The 21,020-nt window shown below is 31.5% G+C and overlaps 7 protein-coding genes and 1 non-coding gene across 8 annotated transcripts; 4 read left to right on the top strand and 4 right to left on the bottom strand.

Annotated features, from left to right (window-relative positions):
* Positions 1-353: 353 nt before the first annotated feature.
* Positions 354-2,450, top strand: UTP8 (Utp8p; the record flags this gene model as incomplete). The annotated part of the gene is made up of 1 exon (XM_004179714.1): positions 354-2,450. The coding sequence occupies one exon, from the start codon at positions 354-356 to the stop codon at positions 2,448-2,450; it is 2,097 nt and encodes a 698-aa protein (XP_004179762.1).
* Positions 2,451-2,842: 392 nt separating this feature from the next.
* TBLA0C04450 (bifunctional triacylglycerol lipase/ester hydrolase) lies at positions 2,843-3,772 on the top strand (the record flags this gene model as incomplete). The annotated part of the gene is made up of 1 exon (XM_004179713.1): positions 2,843-3,772. The coding sequence occupies one exon, from the start codon at positions 2,843-2,845 to the stop codon at positions 3,770-3,772; it is 930 nt and encodes a 309-aa protein (XP_004179761.1).
* Positions 3,773-3,976: 204 nt separating this feature from the next.
* On the bottom strand, positions 3,977-7,429 carry VSB1 (Vsb1p; the record flags this gene model as incomplete). Its single annotated transcript, XM_004179712.1, has 1 exon — positions 3,977-7,429. One exon carries the CDS (start codon positions 7,427-7,429, stop codon positions 3,977-3,979), a length of 3,453 nt encoding a protein of 1,150 aa, XP_004179760.1.
* A 1,712-nt stretch (positions 7,430-9,141) lies between these two features.
* On the bottom strand, positions 9,142-10,884 carry TBLA0C04430 (asparagine synthase (glutamine-hydrolyzing) 2; the record flags this gene model as incomplete). Its single annotated transcript, XM_004179711.1, has 1 exon — positions 9,142-10,884. One exon carries the CDS (start codon positions 10,882-10,884, stop codon positions 9,142-9,144), a length of 1,743 nt encoding a protein of 580 aa, XP_004179759.1.
* Positions 10,885-13,229: 2,345 nt separating this feature from the next.
* NOC4 (ribosome biosynthesis protein NOC4) lies at positions 13,230-14,939 on the top strand (the record flags this gene model as incomplete). Its single annotated transcript, XM_004179710.1, has 1 exon — positions 13,230-14,939. The coding sequence occupies one exon, from the start codon at positions 13,230-13,232 to the stop codon at positions 14,937-14,939; it is 1,710 nt and encodes a 569-aa protein (XP_004179758.1).
* Positions 14,940-15,822: 883 nt separating this feature from the next.
* Positions 15,823-15,911, bottom strand: TBLA0Ctrna8P. The gene is given in 2 exon segments: positions 15,823-15,859; positions 15,875-15,911. It is a non-coding gene; the product is annotated as a tRNA-Pro (tRNA).
* A 1,944-nt stretch (positions 15,912-17,855) lies between these two features.
* Positions 17,856-19,202, top strand: TBLA0C04410 (uncharacterized protein; the record flags this gene model as incomplete). Its single annotated transcript, XM_004179709.1, has 1 exon — positions 17,856-19,202. One exon carries the CDS (start codon positions 17,856-17,858, stop codon positions 19,200-19,202), a length of 1,347 nt encoding a protein of 448 aa, XP_004179757.1.
* A 350-nt stretch (positions 19,203-19,552) lies between these two features.
* MET17 (bifunctional cysteine synthase/O-acetylhomoserine aminocarboxypropyltransferase MET17) lies at positions 19,553-20,890 on the bottom strand (the record flags this gene model as incomplete). The annotated part of the gene is made up of 1 exon (XM_004179708.1): positions 19,553-20,890. One exon carries the CDS (start codon positions 20,888-20,890, stop codon positions 19,553-19,555), a length of 1,338 nt encoding a protein of 445 aa, XP_004179756.1.
* Positions 20,891-21,020: the final 130 nt, after the last annotated feature.

The following is a 21,020-nucleotide window of genomic DNA, read 5'->3' as shown; positions in this document are numbered from 1 at the left end:
CATTTCTAAATATCAACCTCATGAAACTTTATATTTTAGTAATTTCTTTTTTGCAAGTTTTAATGATCTTTACAATCCCCAAATGTCATTGCTATGTTCAACTTACCAGAATATTTGGTCACATGCGATATGAAATTTTTCAAAGTGTGAAAAAAAAAATGAAGCGATGAGCATCTATTCAAATAATATGAAAACGGTTTTCTTTAGAAAATCTTAAGTAGATTAGTTTTAGCTTTTGTATTATTAATCTACAATTTTTGAAATAACTTATTGTTATTTCTTTGAGTATTTTTTTAACGCTTGATATACTTTAGTGTTTGCTGCCTTTGCATCATAAAAGAATATTCTGAAATATGCCATCACTATCTCAGCCTTTTAGACTGGCAGTTTTACCAAAAATTGCATCTCTAAGCAATTATTCTTTACAAACAGATTATTTGCAGGTTGCTCCAGATACATTTACTTATGACACTAATAAGGTAACCCTTGGGATATCTGGATCTGGGATTTCTCAATATATTATAAATCCGACACCAAAGTTATTATTTAATATCGCCATACCCTCTACCAACAATGTTACTGCATCTAATATATCTCATTATATTGAAGAAGTAGAAAATGCAAATTCAACCGTCACAACTGATAAATCAGATTTGGTTGATAAGGATAATATGGAATCTACAGAAGAGGTAAGCGTAGCTGAAAATACTGATGTAACTAAAAGATCTGTCGAACTTTGGGCATATGGTTTAGTTGCAAATAAATCAAATACACTAAATATTTCTGTTAAGACTACTGGTTTGGATGAGTTTTCTACCACACCAGGTGAAATTATTAGAAAGAAGACTATTAAAGTTGATTCCAAGGTTGTTAACATAAAAATATTCAAAGAATTTAAGACTATTGTAGTCGTTTTAAAAAATGGTTTGGTTAAGCTTTTTGATTTTGATTTAAATTTAAAGTCTTCTTTAGATATTGCATATAATGATGTTCAATTTGTTCAACATTTCACTGAATCAAAACAAAACTTTCTGTTAATATTATCAAACATTGATGAAGAAAAATCTTCAGTGTGCTTTAAATTATACCAATTAAGATTAGATTCTGACTCTAACCAGGTTAGCGAATTGAGTTTCTCGATTTTGCAAGATTTTGATTTATCAAAATCTAAGCTATCATACCAATTTGGTAAGCTATACAGATTAACTGGTTCTGAACTCTTTGTCTATTCTCTGCCACAATGTCAATTATTGCAAAATATTTCCTTGGCAGAAATCTTCCCAAACACTATTGATGTATCTTCAATAAAACCCGTTGCAAATAATAGATTGGTTTTGGCCATAAATAACGTGGTTTATCTAATAGATACCCTACACAGGTCTATCCTAGCTGAAAGAGAATTTACACATGTCAAGACATTTCAATTATTACAATCTGCTACCATTGGAGATTCTAATATCACTCAAAGAACAATTGCTATTGGTGTTTCTACGAAATCAGGTCCAACCTCTGCATCCGCTTTAGAATTAATTAATATCGAAGTTGGTTCTGGTACTTTAAAGGATTCTTTAGGCAAAGGTGTTTCAAAAAAATTAAGTGAAGGAAGTCATTCTGATTTAAAACCTCTATTTGATGAAAATGATGAGAAAAGTTTGATCGGCACACCTGTTCATGATATTTCTAATGTGAAATCATTTAATTTCAACAAAATTTTAGCAGATTTGAAATCCTCTGATACAATTTCAGATTTTGATAAAACATTTTTTGAAAGTTTGGAGATTAAAGAGAATCATTACACTGAAAATGATAGATTTATCTCCGATCAAGATTTTATTGCAAACACCATTGATCTAATATTTAAAAAGTTCGATACTGAATTTCCAAAGGCGTTTACGTTCCTTTTAACACATCCATTATTCCCTATTAAGCTCACTGTAGGCTTGTTAGATAAATTAAAGGATCATCCAAGATTATTCAAGCAAGCAATTGTTACATGTCCAAACTTGCCTCTGTCTGAACTCTTATTCCAACTATTTACTGTTAAAAATGGTGAACTTACCTTAGATATATCATTACGTGTTTTACAGGACTACTCAAGAAACGATGTTAAGCAAGAAATAAAAAAACTAGATAATGTTGACATTGAAAATTTCATTGAATTTATAATTACTCCAACAACAGAAGAAATTCAAACTAACACTCCACAACTGTTCCAACTATTATCTTTGGTCTTAGACTCCATTGGTTTATTTGCCTTGAAAGGTCCACTATTAGAACGTTTATCAAACTATATTAACGAGCAAGTTACCATTGCTGAAAGAAGTTCCGAATTATGGCATCTGTTGGATACAAGTACAACTCCTCGTCCATTCAAAAATGCTTATCTAAAATCTGTAATCGGTAACAAAGAAACGTTATCTGTATACAGTGTGGACTATTTAGATATATAAGATCGCACTTAAATAGATCTTTGTTTTCTTTGTTTTTCTTTGTAATATAGACATCTATATAAAAATATCCACATTTATAATCCATTGAGCTTAATCTTTACATGTTTAAGGTTATATTCATGAGTTTTTGGCATTAAAGGATGTTTACATTTTTTCTTTTTGAAGCTCATCACTTTTAATTCCGCAAGACCTTGAGAAAAGAAATGTGGCAGCTCCGGAAAAATAACTTTACCCTAAATACAGAATAATATTTTCCTATATATTAGTAGCTAAATCGAACAACAAATTCTTCTACAACATTTACAAATGTTATAGTTATAACTCAAAACGGAGTATTATATTTATCCTTTAATACTAGCACTTAATATCAAAACTGGTCTGTGGATTAAATTATGACTATCCAAATATACCCGGATTCCAGATATCCAACTTCTATCGTTCACTTTCCACCTGCTAAGGATTATAAAATTACAGAGGATACTCCTCTTTTCATTTGGATACCTGGTAATCCAGGGCTTTTAGAATATTATACTAAAATGCTAAGGTCTCTCCACGATAAATACCCTACTTGGGAAATCCTTGGAGTCTCCCATGCTGGTATGTCTAATGGGAATCAAATTAAAAATGTCTTATCAACTAAAGTGTATACTTTAGATGAGCAGGTATCTCATAAAGTGGAAGTAATTAACAATTTTTCATCTCCAAAGAGAAATATAATCATTATGGGACACTCAGTTGGTGCCTATATGGCTCAACGAGTAATTATGGATTCTAATTTAATTGGTAATGTTATTAAGTTAGGCCTGGTTACGCCAACTGTCGTTGATATTCACAGATCAGTAAAAGGAATAAAAATGACAAGGGCATTTAATTTGTTTAGAGAGCTTCCTATATTTTTGGGACTTTTAAGCACGCTGGCTTTCAGTAAGCTATTTCCTGCAATATTTACCAGATGGTTGTTAACGATTATAATGGGATGTAAAAACAATGATAATCACGCAGCAGATGCTTCTACTGTGTTTCTAACGAATGGATCATTTGTAAAGCAATGCTTAGGATTGGCTTCTCATGAAATGAAACATATCAGAGATGACTGGAACTTTCAGAAACGTTTGATCGACTATTGTAATAAAGAAAATGTCTCTACGTGGTTTTTATTTAGTAGTACAGACCATTGGGTTTCAGATGATACACGAAATGAATTGATCAACTTTTATAGAACAAATTGTAAGTCTGATATTTTAGATGTTAGCGTATCAAACATTATCCCACATTCCTTCGTGATCAATTTCTCGGATTTTACTGTCAACAGTTATTTTTAAACGTACATTTAGTTATTATTATTGTTCGTTTGTTTTTGGATGTTCTTTGACAATAAATAGGGATACTTTTTATAATATTCTTAAAAATATTTCGAAATATCAAATAAATTATGGAATTTGTTTATTAGTATATAATGCAAGTATATATTATGAATTTTGTAGAATGTCGATAGCCTGAGGAATAGAAACTTTTCTTTTTAATGTCTAAGCACTAATTAGAGCATATCCTAATAGGTTATTAAATCTGTCATCTTTTACTGACATAACTAGCAGGGTTAATTCAGTGTACAACTCTAAGTTTTCGGCCTTCATTTTATCTAAGCCTTCACTATTAATCAACCAAATTATGCAATCGGTTTCAGCTTTAATGTTTAAAGGACTTGTACTTTTCTTTAAATAACCCTTGCCCAAGATTCTACCATAACATGTTCTATTCGACATAGTTTCATAAACAGATCCTTGAGGTAGATTAAATTCCATTTTTAAAACACCAGATTCCACGATAAAGAAAACGTTGTTATTATGAAGAAGAGATGTTTTATTGGCTAATGGCTGTTTAGTAAAATATGGGCAAAGCTGAGACCAGAACTCTACTTCTTTATCACGCACTTTGTTATCATCTGAAAAAATATCAGATCTATATTGTTTAAGAGCAAACACTAAGAGTTCCAAAACAGGAATGCTTTTATTCAGATTAGTACTAAAGCTTCTAACCGGCTGTTCAATATTTTGAAAGATATTCTTAGCAACAGATACCATTTGATGGTTACGAGGAGTATTAATTGGTAAATTTCCAGATGATTTTCTGTCATTCAATGTATTTGATACTGAAGTCGATAAATATCCAGTTCTTACTACATCTCTAGATGTTGCCTTACGTTTTGCTCTAGCTCTAGCTTTATTTTTCACTTGTCTATATTGATACAAGAATTCATTCTCACACCATTCTAATGCACCATTCAAATCTGAAAATAACTCGACATTCTCCAATAAATTGACATTATTAAACATTTTATAAATTTTATCAGTATCTTTAATAGAAGATATAATCAATTGAATTCTTTTAGATTGAGTAAACCTTTTGATTCTATTAAACCCTTCAGCAGCAGAATAATCAATATTATCTGAGTTAACATTCTTTAAATCTAAAATTAAGTATTTAATTCTTCTTTTACTTGAATCATTATCACTAATTTCTAATAGCATGTCAATTTTTTCTTCAATAGAAATAATCGTACCAAAAAATAAAACATTTTGTAGTTTTAAAACATAAATTTGCTCAGCAATTCCACTTAAGAATTGAGATTGAACATAATCACGATAAACTGTACTTTTAGCGACAGTACCATTAAATTCACCATTAACTGTTTGTAATTTTGTACTGTCAACCAAAAATGAAAAACATGCGATTAGGATACCTACGAGAATACCCAAAACAAAATCATATATACCCATTGTAAAAACAATGATCATTATCGTAATATATTCGAATTTTGTCACTTTTCCCCATGTGTCTAATAAGGCTTCAACAATTAATTCCCAGCCTAGTAAGAAAATTAATGAGCCAACAATACAAACCGGAATAAATGAAATAATGACAGGACCAATAAATAAAATAATTGCAGTAAAGCCTGCAAGCACTAAACCTGCAGAGGCAGTGTTTCCACCAGCACGAATAAACAGTACACTATTGGTATAAACCAAATAATTCTGAACTGAACCGAATAAGCCACTAATCAAATTAGAATAGCCATGAGCTATTAATTCTTTATCGACATCATATTTATCCATTTGTACTGACATGGCTAAGGCTGGGACATTGATTGGAACGTGTAAAATACCAAAAAATGTTAATGCAAACATAGTGGGTATTTGTTTGAAAACTAAATCCCAATGACAATTGAAAAAATTGAAATATTTGTAATGTGAATACCACGTATCACTTGATTCTGCAACTGGGAAAATCCATCCAGTTGCTCTTAAAGAGTCTAATGATAAATTTGGAACTAACGCAACAATGAAATGGAAGGCAATGAAAGTAATAATATAAAAAGATGGTAATAAAAGTGAATGAGAGTATATCTTCTGTAAGATGTTTAATAAAACACTTAATGAAATCGGTAAAACTAATTTGAATAATGTACTCATATTTGTAATTACTGATAATAAAAATTCTAATGAATATTCCAATTTCTTTACTCTTGTAGTCACTTCTATACCCGTAACTATAAGGAAGTAGCCTACACCACCAATACAACCAATTAGGATATGTCTTGGGAAGAAGCCTACAAGTTTACCTAACTTAAATTTACCTAGACAGAAGAATACAATACCGGTAAATATACAACTTATAACGTAACAAAAGATAGTGGTGGTAATAATTTCATTTTGGTCTTTGCTAGGAATTGAATTCTTCACTGTTAAAGCCATTGTATGAAAAAATGGAACAATTTCAATCATTTCACCACCTAGCCCAGATGGAAAGGCAGAAAACCCACCTGAATAAACCAATTGTGAAATAATAGTTGATATATAAAACATCGATAAACCAGTTGGACCTAGGTGACCAAATACTGAATCAGTGATTGGGAATAAAATCATACCATATGATAGAGCATCTAAAATGTTCAATAGTAAACCTAAAATACATGCTGGAATGTCATGTAAAATTTGTAAAGAATGCTTTGTTAGCATATCCTTGAAAGAAAGTGAAGTAGATTGAGTTACATCAGTTGTAGTTGGGATTGAACTACTTATATAATTATTATTTTCCAAGTCAGTGGAATCATAATTATTTGAAGAAGAGAAAAATAAAGCGTTTTCATCATCATAAATGGAAGGAGATGGAGTGGGTAATAATCTAGAATATTCATCATTATCAATGATATCTTCATCAAGTTCTTGAATAGGTAAACGATTTACGATACCCCCATTATCGCCACTAATAGTCTTTAATATTTCATTATTACCAATTTTTAAGGATTGAACAGAAGTTGCAGTTGAGTTTGTATTATTAAACATCGATGTGGCGGTTGGGGGTAACTCTGATGAAACAATATTATTACTATTATTAGTATTATTATTTCCATCTAATTCTATCATGAAATCATTACTGTCATTTAAATTATTAGAACTTTGAGCAGTGCTTGGTATATTAGGGGTTTCGGTATTGGCATTGTCATCTTCAGTGTCAGTTGGGGAATTATTAAATTCATTAGAAATTTCAGCAGTTCTCTTGTGTAAATTATCTGAGCCATGGATTGACGATTTAGGAAAAGGATTAATTACAGGCAAATGATCATTATTTGAATTGAGTCCATGAGTGAAATAGTTGTTACTATTGCTACTTCTAAACGTACTAGAATTGAACATATCAGTAGTCGGAAGATTATTATCAATAGATCTGGATAGAAACGCACCACAGTTAAAAGATCTAGCACCAATATTACGTGATAGTGTTGGATCTAAAGATATCGATGGCTTTCTTCTCTGTCTACTATTATTTAAGGTTCCATGAATGTTACTATTATCATTATTGTATTTGTCGTTATCATTACCTTGTTGCTCTTGGAGGCCTAATGAAATCGAAATTGCTTCGGAAAGCTTATTTCTTTCTCTATTTGAATTGTTATCACTATCCTGTTGTGCGTAAACCATTTTTGATAGTGTCGCTGTAAGATTGCTACAATATTACAATTGAACCCGATTTTTATTTTTTTTATTTCAAAATCTTTCCTAGATCTGTTCTAAACGTCGCTTAAATTATTATACTATTCTCTTAGGCATATGTCGATTGGTTAAATACTAATTTATTTCTTTCCTTATGAAACTTTCTGTTTTTAAGCTTTTTTTATCAAAATGAAAGTAATAAAACGTCGGTATCTAAACTCTCCCTACCTTTATTTTTTCTATTATTTCCCTGTACGTATGAAAAAATAAAAATGGATAAATTATTGAAATTTTATGCTTATCTGAAGATGCCGTAGATCAATAAACAAGAAAGCAAGCAATACACCGAATCCGTTTAAAAGGAAAACAAAAAAAATATTCATTAAATTCACACTTCTTAAGTAACTACAGAAACATAAACTTCAACATGCAAATGATGTCAAAACTTGTTGAAATTTAGATTTGACTACCAAAGAATATCCTGAAAACCGAAAATTCTTTTTCTCGTAAAAGACTTTGGAGCTAAAGATTTCGTGTAAAAAAAAAATGACAATGATTTCCGCTGGTATTTGTAAATTATAGAAATAGTATAAATTCTTATTGTCTTCATTGTGTTATAAAGAAGCCCGTGCAATATCTTGACTTACCTTTTTAGAGTCCAAGAGATAGTTGTAGTTAGATGAAACCAATCACTCCATAACTCAGTGTGGCGCACAGAAAAGGATGCAGAGTTAGATAAAGCAGATTGTGTGTGTTTGACAGAAACGTGATGGGCTTTGTATTTTTAAAGTGTAAAATTTCATGATATTATTTTTTTTACATATTTGTAGTATATATTATTTCTTTTCTACATCTTTTGGGAATTATCTTATCTGATCTTGACAAGGCCAATCTAATAAAATTTCTTCATCGGGGTTTGTCAATCTCGATGAATAATGAACACCAAGTAGTTTACGTGTTTATTGTAAGGAATTATAAACTTAAAACAAGTTGTTTATTATGTTTAAAGTAATATAGTAATAATTTTTTTTCTACAGATGATTTTTAATCTCCTGGCATTTCTATAGGCTAATACTGATCCTATCTTAGACACAATTGATCTTAAAAAACTTGATATTTCAGTAAAAGGGTAATTTTGTAACTCACTTTTTTAAGAAACCCTGTTTAATTTCAATTATTGAAAACTCGTTTTGTAAGACTTACTACGAAAAGTTTTTCCCTAGTTATACAATTTAAAGCTGTTTCGATTATTCGGTATAAAGAAATGCCTTTAGAGAAGGCAAGTAAGAGATATGTTATGTAAGAAATTATGGCCAGGTAATGATGGGCCTTCTAAACAAGAAGAAAAGCAGTAAAAAGTTTTATTATTAAAAGGTGGTTCAATTCGAAGAAGGGAAAAAAAAATTATTAAAAATTATTGAACATTAAAAAAATAATGCATACATTAAATGAAATTGAAATATTACATTAAAACAATGATTAGTGCATGATATATATGTGTTTGTGAGTGTGGGATATTTTATTTGGAGTTCATGAAATAGTGAGAGGGTAAAAATAAAAAAAAACTAAGGAATATTCAAGGGAAAATGGTTAGAATAAAAAAAACTTTTTTATAAATATACAGTTCTATAATTTTTTATGTCTTCTTGAAATTGGTTTTCATTTTGTTTTGTTTTTTCTTCGAGGGTGAGGAGGTTTATTTAACCGTCAATATGTTGTTCATGAATCTTTGCGTATCTACCGGAAGGATCTTCAGCACAACCCCAGTCGGCCTTTGGAATCCATCTCATAACTGTATCAGCAGCGGTCTTTTGTGGGAATAAAGCGTCGAATTTCAATCTGTACCAGTAAGCTTCCTTAGTGGTTGGGATATCAGAACCCCAATGGTCCTTTGGATTGGCGAACATTTCATCGGAAATGACTCTTTCGGCAGTATCTTTCAAAGAATCGATCCAAGAGTAACCAACACCGTCTGAGAATTGTTCCTTTTGTCTCCATAATATTTCTTCTGGTAAGTATGGTTTGACGTCTGGTTCATCAGAAGTGTCGAAAGCCTTTCTTAACAAGTATTTTTCGATCTTACCTTCCTTTGGTTTAATCATCTTATCGTTTGGATCAATGTTCATACACAAGTTCAAGAAATCTCTATCTAAGAAAGGAACACGAGCTTCCAAACCCCAGGCCATTGTGGATTTGTTGGCTCTTAAGTTATCGGCCAAATGTAAGTTCTTAACTCTCTTGACAGATTCGACATGGAACTCAGCAGCAGATGGAGCTTGAGCGAAATATAAGTAACCACCAAAGATTTCATCGGAACCTTCACCGGATAAGACCATCTTGACACCTTGAGCTTTAATCTTTCTAGATAATAAGAACATTGGAGTGGAGGCTCTAATGGTGGTGACATCGTAAGTTTCTAAATGGTAGATGACATCGTCAAGGGCATCCAAACCTTCTTGGATTGTGAAATTATGTTCGTGATGGATAGAACCAATGAAGTTGGCGACTTTTCTAGCGGCTTTCAAATCTGGAGCACCTGGTAACCCGATGGCGAAAGAATGAAGTTTAGACCAACTTTGAGTTTGTAAGTTACCGGAATCATCTAAACCAGTCAATTTCTTGGAAGCATCGGCAGCGTCATCGGATTGTTTTTCATAATCGATGGTGTTAGTTTCATCCATGACTTTTTCAGTCTCTCTAGCAGCGATAGAGGCAATCAAAGAAGAATCCAAACCACCAGATAAAAGAACACCGTAAGGAACTTCGGCCATTAATCTCTTTCTGACAGCTCTTTCTAGAGTTTCTCTAACTTGTTTCAAGTCTACAGGGGTGGTTGGGATGATAGATTCATCAATCCAGTTTGGTTTGAAGTATCTTTCAATCTTATCGGTTTCGGAATCGTATACGTGGCCTGGAGGGAAGGCAATGATACTATCACAATCATCGACCAAACATTTCAATTCGGAGGCGAAATAGACTGTCTTTGGGGTCTTGGAGTTTCTACCCATATATAAAGTGGTGATACCGACAGGGTCTCTGGCGGCAATTACACGGTCTTTTTGGGAATCGTATAATACAAATGCGAACATACCATCCAAATGGTTTGGAGCATCGACGTCGTATTTCAAATACATTGGAATGATAGGTTCACAATCACCCAAAGTCTTGTACTTATAATCTGTAGTTTCCTCTCTCAATTGGATGTGGTTATAGATTTCACCGTTGACAGTCAACATGTAGTTGCCGCATGGTGAGGTGATTGGTTGAGCACCAGAGTCTAAACCAACAATGGCTAATCTTTCATGAGCAAATAAAGTGGTGTTCTTGACGACGTTACCAGACCAATCTGGACCTCTGTGTCTGATTCTCTTAGTCAATTGTAAAGCTCTTGGCTTGAAAGCGTTGACTTCTGGGTGTTTGTAAGCAGCAAAGATACCACACATCTTTCTAATGTATTATATTATGTGAGGGAGGGGATTGTGTTATAAAGCTATCTATATAGGCAGACGTAAAAAAGAATACGAAAAAAGGGGGATTTAAAAAGGAAGAATATCAACGAAAAATAACTAATAATTTTGATTTAAAAATATAAATATTCGATCACTTACTTATATATGAATCGAATAAACACGAGAAAAAAAGTCAATGAGTAATCACAGAAAAAGTAAGAGAATAGAGTGTAGAGCGTAGAGTGTAATAACTAATTTTAAATTTTACTTTTTAGTTTTTTTTTTTTTTCTAGCAATGAAAAAATTTGTATGAGCGATGAGCTAGTAGTTACCCTTTTGATTATTGTAATAGAAAGCCATCCAGAACAACGGCTTTACTTAGACCTGAAATTTCAAAATTCAATCTTAAATTCAAAGCTAAAACCAAATTATCGATGGAAATTTTCAGTAGGAATCATCTAAAGATGGGTACAACCCAAACAGGCAACACGTGTTGCCAACGCGCCTAGCCCGATCTGGACAGGGCTACCCAATCAGGAAGGAGGCGATAAGTATGCCCAGAAACACCCGCAGGCCCGGGACAAGAAGTCAGTTCCACCCGTGACTCCGGAAACGGGCCGAGGCCGGCCCGAAAAGGTCCCGGATCCCGTGCCGTGTGCTTTCCGGTTTAGGAATGTGACTCAGAACAGCGCGGAGGGTGTGATAATGTGTGGTTTGGAAATATAAATTATCCATGATCCCGTGACTCAGGTCGGTGGTGTCCGGGTGCGGCCAATCGTACGGCGTTTCTTTTTTTTCTTTTTGTTAAAAGGGAAATGATATTCGTCGAAAATCAGGCTCGTGACCGCTATCCCGATCGGGTAAACTCCATAACGTTTCTTGTTATCTAATCTATAGGTTTCCTATTAGAACCTTCAATATATGTAACTCGATTGGCCCTGATCTTTTTTTCTTGTCCTATTTAGCCTAGGTGATGCGCGTATTGGGATAAGCCCCAAAGCATTCTTCTATAAAGTTAAAATTAAGCTTGAAATAAGCCTGAAGCAAAATTTGAAGTAAATCATTCTACAAGTTTATTATGGGAATTTTGAAAAAGTGTCGATTGTTTATCTATGAACGTATTCACATAAATAAGTTTGTTTTTGATGTTATTCTTTGAAAATCCGTTTATTTTATTCAAAATATACATAAAACAATGGTTCCATAGATGGAACATAGAAGTTCGGTATATTTTCTATTATGGGCAACCTGTTCCTTGCTTGTTTGGTTTGTTTGTCTGTGTTTTATTCTTGACTTATTTTACTAAACTCTTTTACTTGTATCAATAATAGCATGTCTAGCCGCCTTGATTATTTAAAGAGGGACTTGTTTTTTTTGATCAGGGTAACTTCATCAGAGCATGATTGGATGTCCAGGGTATTCTAAAAACTTGTAATAGGACATCACAGTTCCTGTGGTGAATAACACTGGTCCTTGAGTAACTATCGGAGGAGAAGAGGTTGTTTAACTCCCATTGAATGGTGCATACATTCATTACTCAGGATTTCTATTGCCATACAACTACAGAACTTGCCTTGTTGTTTCTTAATAAACAGTCCCACCTTTAAAAGTATGGCCTGGTTTCCATTACATCGTTCATAAACACAATCCATAAGCATTATATCCTTATAATTCATCAGTTGGTGTCATAACATACTTATACGAAACATTTTCTTACTATACAAATATTCAAGCGATTTGACCTTCAAACAAATTTTAAAAATAAAAGAATCAGAATTTTATATTGTAGCGTCCCAAAAAATCATTTTAAAAAAAATGTAACAAGATTGGTTGGCTGCGCGGGAACCGCATTCCCCATTAAAACCTCACAGAGCCGAAACCCCACGAGAAGAATTGTTAGCTTATTACGCAAATAATATCATCGTATTCTTAATAAAACTTGGAAGGTCATTGGTCTTTTTAAAAAATAATTCTGAAAAGAAAAATACATTAGAAAAATAATATGAAAAATTAACTTCTCGTGTCTTTATATACGCCTCCGAATTCCCTTTGAAAAATTTAATAAAATAAGAAAATTTTTCATTTTGGTCTTTTTTTTTATTAGGTTTCAATTTTCATTTCGGCATCGGATAATTCCCGACCGAACTCAATTTTGAAAATTAAATATTTCCCGTTGAGAATGATATGTATTTTTTTTTTGGCATTTAGAAAAAAAAAAAAATTTCAATTTAGCGATGAGATGGATTAATAAAAAAAAAAAATAGCTAGCATTTGGTAAAGGTCATTAAATAGTTCGTTTTGATTTGTATTTTAATTCCCCAATAGCCAACTCCGTTATAATGATTCTATCTAATGATGAAATAAAATCCATAGCTAATTCTATTACAAAGAAATCGGACAAGAAAAACTACAACTCGATCATTAAATTAATCAATGAATTTATTAAAGTAGACCAATTCGATGAATTGAAATCAAACCTATCTTTAGAACAAAACCAACGTTTCCTTCTAGTCTCTTTATTCCAAATCTTTAAAAAGCTTTTCACAAGATACGATTTATCATTGAATACCCAAGTTTCTACCTCAAAAGAGCAAATCCTATTTATTAAATGGTGTAGAAAATTATATGAATCATTCAAGACAAAAATTCTTTCCTTTATCTCGAAAGTTCAATTCCATTGTTCTTTGACTTTGGATTGTTTGGATACTTTTATTCAATTACTCAATCTTGAATCCATTTTCTTCTCTTCTTCCAAAGATGCAGCTCTTTTCCCAAACAAGACTTTCAAGAAATTGATTGTAGCTTTGTTTCAATCCATAGAAAACAAGGATATAGATTCCAACGGGCAATCTTTGAACCCTTTAATTTTAGAATTCTCGGAGAATTATTATCAAAGATTTGTAGATATTCAATATTATTTCCAATTAGAATTTAATCAATTGTTAGTAGATGAAGAATCTCCAATGACTAAATTAGATCCAATCATGATCATGAGTAAATGGTTGGTGATCGTTAATCATGATAACCATTGTTGTCTGGAGAATCAATCCGAGTTAGAAATTTATGTGGAAAATCCTCCAAGTACTATTGAAAACGTTTCTAAATATAAATCAAATATTGGTAAAAATTGGATATCACTTTTAGGTTCAACTCTATCCTTAGATCAATACAAGACCATTCTATTAATATTACACAAAAGAATCATTCCTCTATTGCATAATCCAGCAAACTTGATGGATTTCTTGACAGATTCATGTAATATTAACAAAACTTCTTTCACCGATGATAAAGCAGAACAAGAAAGTTTATCATTTATTCCAATCTTATCATTGAATGGTCTTTTCGAATTAATGCAAAAATGTAATCTGAATTACCCTGATTTTTACACAAGGTTATATCAACAATTAACACCCAATTTAATCCATTCTAAATATAAACAAAGATTCTTCAGATTATTAGACTTATTTTTATCCTCATCCCATTTGTCAGGAAACTTAATTGCTTCTTTCATAAAAAAATTATCAACTTTAACTTTAGAAGCCCCACCCTCATCAATAATTATTATAATACCTTTCATATATAATCTATTGAAAAAGCATCCGACTTGTATGATATTAATTCATAATCCAATGTTCATTTCAAGTCCTTTTGATGACATGGAAAAAGTCCAAAATTTAAAGAATTTGAAAAATTCTTATGTTGATCCCTTTGATACGAATGAATCAAATCCAGAATTAACAAATGCTATAGACTCTTCATTATGGGAAATACATTCTTTAATAAATCATTACCATCCAAACATTTCCTCATTGGCTAAAATTTTTAGTCAACCTTTTAGAAAATTGAATTATAACTTGGAAGATTTCCTAGATTGGAACTACAAGCAATTACTTGATTCAGAAAGTAATAGGACACTAAAAGTTCTTCCCACTTTGGAATTTGAAAATTTTGACAAATTGTTTGAAGATAATCAAGAACCAAATAATAATATGGAAAATAATGAAGAAAATGAAAATAGTTCCATTTTTTTAAAATCTGTTGCATGGTAGATATAATTACATATAGAGCATTTCCCCATATATAAACATGTATAACTACTTAATATAAACATCAATTTAATTGATAAATGTACACTAAGTCTAATTTAAATTTTTCAGAGAAAAAAAAAATAGGAGTGATATCATGTGGTGTGGATGGTTTATACCACTGAGAACAGTTAGTACATCAGAGGTAAACAAGAGTATCCAATAAGAAGAAACAGAATTGTAAATCTGGAAAAGATAGTGCGATGTATGTAACAACAAGATAATATTTTATTAATAAAATATACAAGACCGGATCTCAAAAGAATTAATAAATTTTTTATATTATTAAACATCATAATTTCAAATACAGTATTAAAGACACTTCAAAAATATTTAATCAAGTTTACTTAACTTAATGTCACATATTCTAAGAATATGTATCACGTGATTTTAAGGATTAATAATTATGTATAGATTTGTCAAGGTCAGACACAAATCACGTGACACGAAAAACAAACATAGAACAAGAACTCGAGAATGTGAACATAAAAAGGAACAATCTTACACTAAGAACAAATGAAGAAAGCTCAGAGCGAAGAAAGCAACGAACGGGATGAGTTTCTAAGTCTAGAGAAAAATATTAATATCTTAATCACCATACATACATAGTTAGATAAATAGAATCTTTATACCAAATATAATATAGTTGAACTCCGACTTGCTGCCATAGAAGAAGGAGCAGGAATTTACAAGATACATAGATTGGAACCACAAAAATTGTGACACTTAAGTAAGTGTAACGAAAGCAAAAAATAAAATAAAATTTACAGTACTTTATACATTATATTTGACAGTACGACGCAAATTCTCAAGAGTCACGTGATTACTATCTTTTTTGTAAAAAGATGGGGCGAGCTGGGAATTGAACCCAGGGCCTCTCGCATATTCGAAGAAGTTGTTCCCAAAGCGAGAATCATACCACTAGACCACACGCCCTAGCTTTTTGTTTTTTGTGTTGTAAAACTTTCTAAGTGCCGTCGCCTTTCCCGTAATACTTACAAGAAATCAGTACAAGAGAAGCCTCAAGAGAGGACAGATAAGCTGACCACAGCTGAGAAACATCTATTCAGCAAACGTGGAACATCAACTTGCTGGAATATGATTATATCATTTTCTATTAAGTGATGAAAGCTTTTATCACGTGACTTATTGTTTAAAATGTGTTTTTCTTTTTATATTGAAAAACACTATTTAAGAAATATATTCATTTTAGTTATAGTATTTACTATATATTTCTAAATAAAGCAATCGTCTTTACATCTTAAACACTGTATAACAATGTCCAACTCTTTTGAATTCCAGTAAAAGGTTAGACATTGATGGGAATTAGACGAGTTTATATACAAATTGGACTGGCATGATAACATCATGACAACTGGACAACGTGTCTATATATTGTGGACACGTTGTTTCTGAGGTTGGACTTCAGCACATGAGTTACGTGTCTTGGTTGACACGTTAGTACTTGTTGGAATACAACAATTTTTAAGGAAAAGAGTTTAAGATTTTACTTTGGAGCCTCACATCCCAATAATCTGCAGCGCATAATCAACTAAATTACCAATTAAAAGTACTGGAATTGAAGAGAGTCTGACATTATTTAATAATTTATTTTGATGTAATTTTGGATTACTTCTTTTACATACTCTATAAACATCTATATTTATTTACAAAATATGCTCTTTATATAGTAAGCTAAAACAAGCTCCATTGATAAATGTTCTTTAACTCTAAAGAACATTTCCCTTATTTAACTAATACCTTGATTATGAACCAAAAAACAGGCATGTGAAAATTAAACACTTGATAAAAATGTCTTTTTACAAATAATTAGAAAATAATTATATTATTCTCCAGCAAAAAGATGCTAAGTAATTGTTGGAAAGTCAACTACTAAGGTTTAAGTTAAACAGCCAATATTAGAATAATGAAACTTATTTCAATATGTTTTATAGTTCTACATGCAAGTTATTAAAAGAAAAAAAACTTAACCTGGATTACTATAATTACCTTTTAGCTCTTATAAAGAAATCAAGAGTTGTAAGCTAGTGTTAAGATAATGTTGTTTTAATTAGAAGTAAAGGTATATGGGATTATGAATAAGGAACAGAACAGGAGAAAAAAGGGGGTGGAGGGGCTCCAATAATATACCGCAGACAATAAATCTCTTAAAGGAAGTAGTACATAGATACATCTTAAAGTCTTATATTATATTACTACACTTTAGATTTGTAAAGCCGATCTTTCTTTCTTATAATGAATTGCTCAGAAGATAAATAGTCTTAATAGATGTTAACTGTGATGTTTGTCAGGATAAAACTTGTTTTAAATTTGTGGTTAGCTTTAAGAACTTTTCCTTTCTAAGTAGCATTTTTGTATCCGACTTGATATTAATGATGGCGCTTAAAGGATATTACGATACGCCTTTTTTAATATTTAGTTAGATTTTTCATTGTTTGGAAAAGGCAATTTTAAGGAAGCCAATCAACCTAAATGGGTAATATAAATATTCCTTAATTCGTTTTTAACATATGTAAAAAATAATCATACACAATTCCCCATCCTTTAAAGATAGAAAAGATCAAAATGCTTTAATATTATACCATATTGATTTACAATTTACCGAAAATGTATAGATTTGAGAATTTCCAAAAAGTGGTAAGCCAATAATGCTTCAAAAAGATTAGTTGCCAATGAGCTGTTAAGATAGGGTTTGCTTATTGTTATATCTACCCTTAAAAATATTTGTTGTATAAAATACATCGCTGTTAAATTAGATGTTCATTATAGAATATATTTCTATACCCTCTTAGTATTCTATGCCATTATGGTAACGAAAACCCTCATTATTCCATTTTTTATAAAACCATTTGTCAAACAATGAGTAACATTTTTGATTTGAGAAGAAACTCAAATACTCCATTTCTTCATTATTGTTCAGCGTCAGAAGAATCTATCACCCCATTAGATACCCCAGTAACCCGTATACAAACTATTAGAAAGCCAACTAAAAAAAATTCTAGTGATATGCTAACTTCTTCACAATCAATATCAGCCTTAAAAAATCAAATAAAAGAATTACAGCAAGAGGTATGTGATTTAAAATTAATAAATGAAACAGACAGCGCAAAGAAAAATAAAGAAAATGAGATTTTAAGTTTATCGCCTAGAAATTATATAGCAAATAGTAGAACAGGCCTAACTGTTGATAGTTTAAAGAAAAATAGATCGGAACCAAGAGATACCTCCTTTTCATTAAAAATCAACCTAACTGACGAGAATATCAAGAGTCTAAGCGCCCATAATTTTCATCTTTACCAAATTCATTGGGAAGTATTTGATCCAACATTTCATTATTTTCAACGATATTTGAATCCTTCGAACATAATTAATATATCAAAACTGGAGCCTGCTCCTGTTGATATAAATAATCCAAAAAATACTGATGTAGTTAACTTGATTATTTGGTATAATAGATTCAAAGAAAATATGAAGTCATTAGGATTATATACTTTTGTTTATGTTAAACCGTTTAACTATGCATCAGCTAATCCAATTGAAATTAATGAACATCAATTCTTAATGCATTTTATATTACCCAGAATCTTGCCAAAAAGATATAAATTTTATGATTATTTCCCATTCCATCAGGCCATCAACGAGCTCCTAATATATTATTTACCCAAAGATGTGCAGAGTACAATTATAAAACTTTTAAACTCAATTAATATTGATTACAATTTTTATTTCCCTGATTTATATAGAAGAATAGAAGCAATAAATGGGCTACAATTACTCTTTGGAATAGAAGACATCTCTAAAGAAGATATAATTCGGAGAATAATAAGCTCATCTATAAGAAACTTGTTTTGTATTGAACCTAAAGTAAAATTTTGGAGTGATCATATTACCACAATTTCAATCAGTAAAATAGTTGAAGATATACGAGAAATAATTGAGATAACACCAAAGAATTCGAAGAAATCATTTGAAAATTATAATAGATTCAATAATTATGAAAATTATTTTGATACTACAGTTGTAAGAAAAAATAGGAAAATTTCTACAAACAAATCATTTAATGTCACAACTTCAAAATTGAATAATATCAAGAAAAGAAGATATAAATCAAAAAATAGAAGTAAGAAGCCTGTTTTAAAAAACAGGATTAATCCAAGAGAAAAGAAGCATAGAAGAAATAATATTCACTCTATTTGTGAAAAGTAGAATGAAGGAAATTGTAAAACTATAAATGCGTGACAACAATTTTAAAAAATTGTTTTAAACCTTTATAAAGAGTAAAGGTTCTCATAACATAGTTTTTTAAGATGCATTATTTCATATATATTGACAAGCCTTACTGATACCTGTTATCATGTTGCAGATTTTATACCATTAAATCATTGAACTTTTTCAATAAAAAATATTTAGGGTATTTTAAACATTTCCTATTTTTTTTTCATTAAGGTATATGTATTCTATTTATTTACGTATTTACATCTATTATACACAGAACTAAAGCATCGTTAAAAAGACTTGTATAACACTACAATAGTAATACTATAAAACTTTTATACTTATTTTGGTGGAACCCCATTAAAAATCTTTTCGAAAGATTGTTGGAAATCGGCAATGATATCATCAATGAATTCAGTACCAACAGAAACACGAATCAAATCCTTGGTGACACCAGAAGCTAATTTTTCTTCATCTGATAATTGTTGATGAGTAGTAAAGTACGGAGCGATGACTAAAGTCTTAGAGTCACCAACGTTGGCCAAGTTAGATGCTAATTTCAAATTGTCAACTGCTTGAGCACCAGCAGCTTTGAATGGATCTTTTTCTTCAGCAGCACCTGGTAAATCTTTAACACCAAAGGACAAGACACCACCAAAACCATTTCTTAAATATTTCTTGGCATTTTCGTGGTGAGAATGCGAAACTAAACCTGGATAAGATACCCATGAAACATATGCAGACTTTTCTAGCCATTTAGCTAAAGCCAAAGTGTTTTCACCTTGTCTTTCTGCTCTTAAGGATAGAGTTTCCACACCTTGCAACAATAAGAAAGAAGCAAATGGAGACATACATGGACCCAAATCTCTCAACAATTCAGTTCTGACATGACCAATGAAAGCCAAGTTACCCATAGCTTCATTAAAGATCATACCATGGTAACCTTCAGAAGGTTTAGAAAATTGTGGGAATTTTTCTGGGTATTCTTTCCATGGGAATTTACCAGAATCAATAATAGCACCTGCAATGGTAGTACCATGACCACCAATCCATTTGGTAGCAGAGTGTGTAACAATATCAGCACCGTATTTAATTGGCTGACAGAAGAACCCACCTGCACCAAAAGTGTTGTCAACAACAACTGGAATACCATGCTTATGAGCAACGGCAACAATTTTGTCAAAATCTGGGACATTATATTTTGGGTTACCGATGGTTTCTAGATAGACGGCTTTAGTTTTTTCATCAAATAATTTTTCGAAGTCTTCTGGGGCATCACCTTCCACAAATCTAGCTTCAATTCCTAATCTCTTGAAAGCAACTTTAAATTGATTATAAGTACCACCATATAAGAAACTAGTAGAAACGATATTGTCACCGGAGTGAGCCAAACCAGTAATAGCCAAAGTTTGGGCAGCTTGGCCAGAGGCTACTGCTAAAGCAGCAGCACCGCCTTCCAATGCTGCTAATCTTCTTTCCAAGACATCATTGGTTGGGTTCATAATACGAGAGTAAATGAAACCTGGCTTTTCAAGACCAAAAATTTCAGCACCATATTTGGAATCATCGAAAACATAAGAAGTTGTGGCATAAATTGGGACAGCTCTTGGACCACTGGCATGTTCAAAAGCATTTTCTTGGCCAGCATGCAATTGAATGGTATCAAAGTGAGATGGCATTTTTAAGATGTTGTGTTGGAGAAGGGTTGATTTATTAACAATACTTAGTTAATATTTTCAATGAATCAGCAAGAACTAAGATATTTGGAGATAATCTGCATTGGCAACAAAAATATCCTTCTTATATATA

Source organism: Henningerozyma blattae, chromosome 3 (genome assembly GCF_000315915.1).
Source record: "Henningerozyma blattae CBS 6284 chromosome 3, complete genome".
Taxonomy (NCBI): Eukaryota; Fungi; Ascomycota; class Saccharomycetes; order Saccharomycetales; family Saccharomycetaceae; genus Henningerozyma; species Henningerozyma blattae.
The sequence above is the reverse complement of the archived record's forward strand: the minus strand, read 5'-3'. Positions and strand labels throughout refer to the sequence as shown.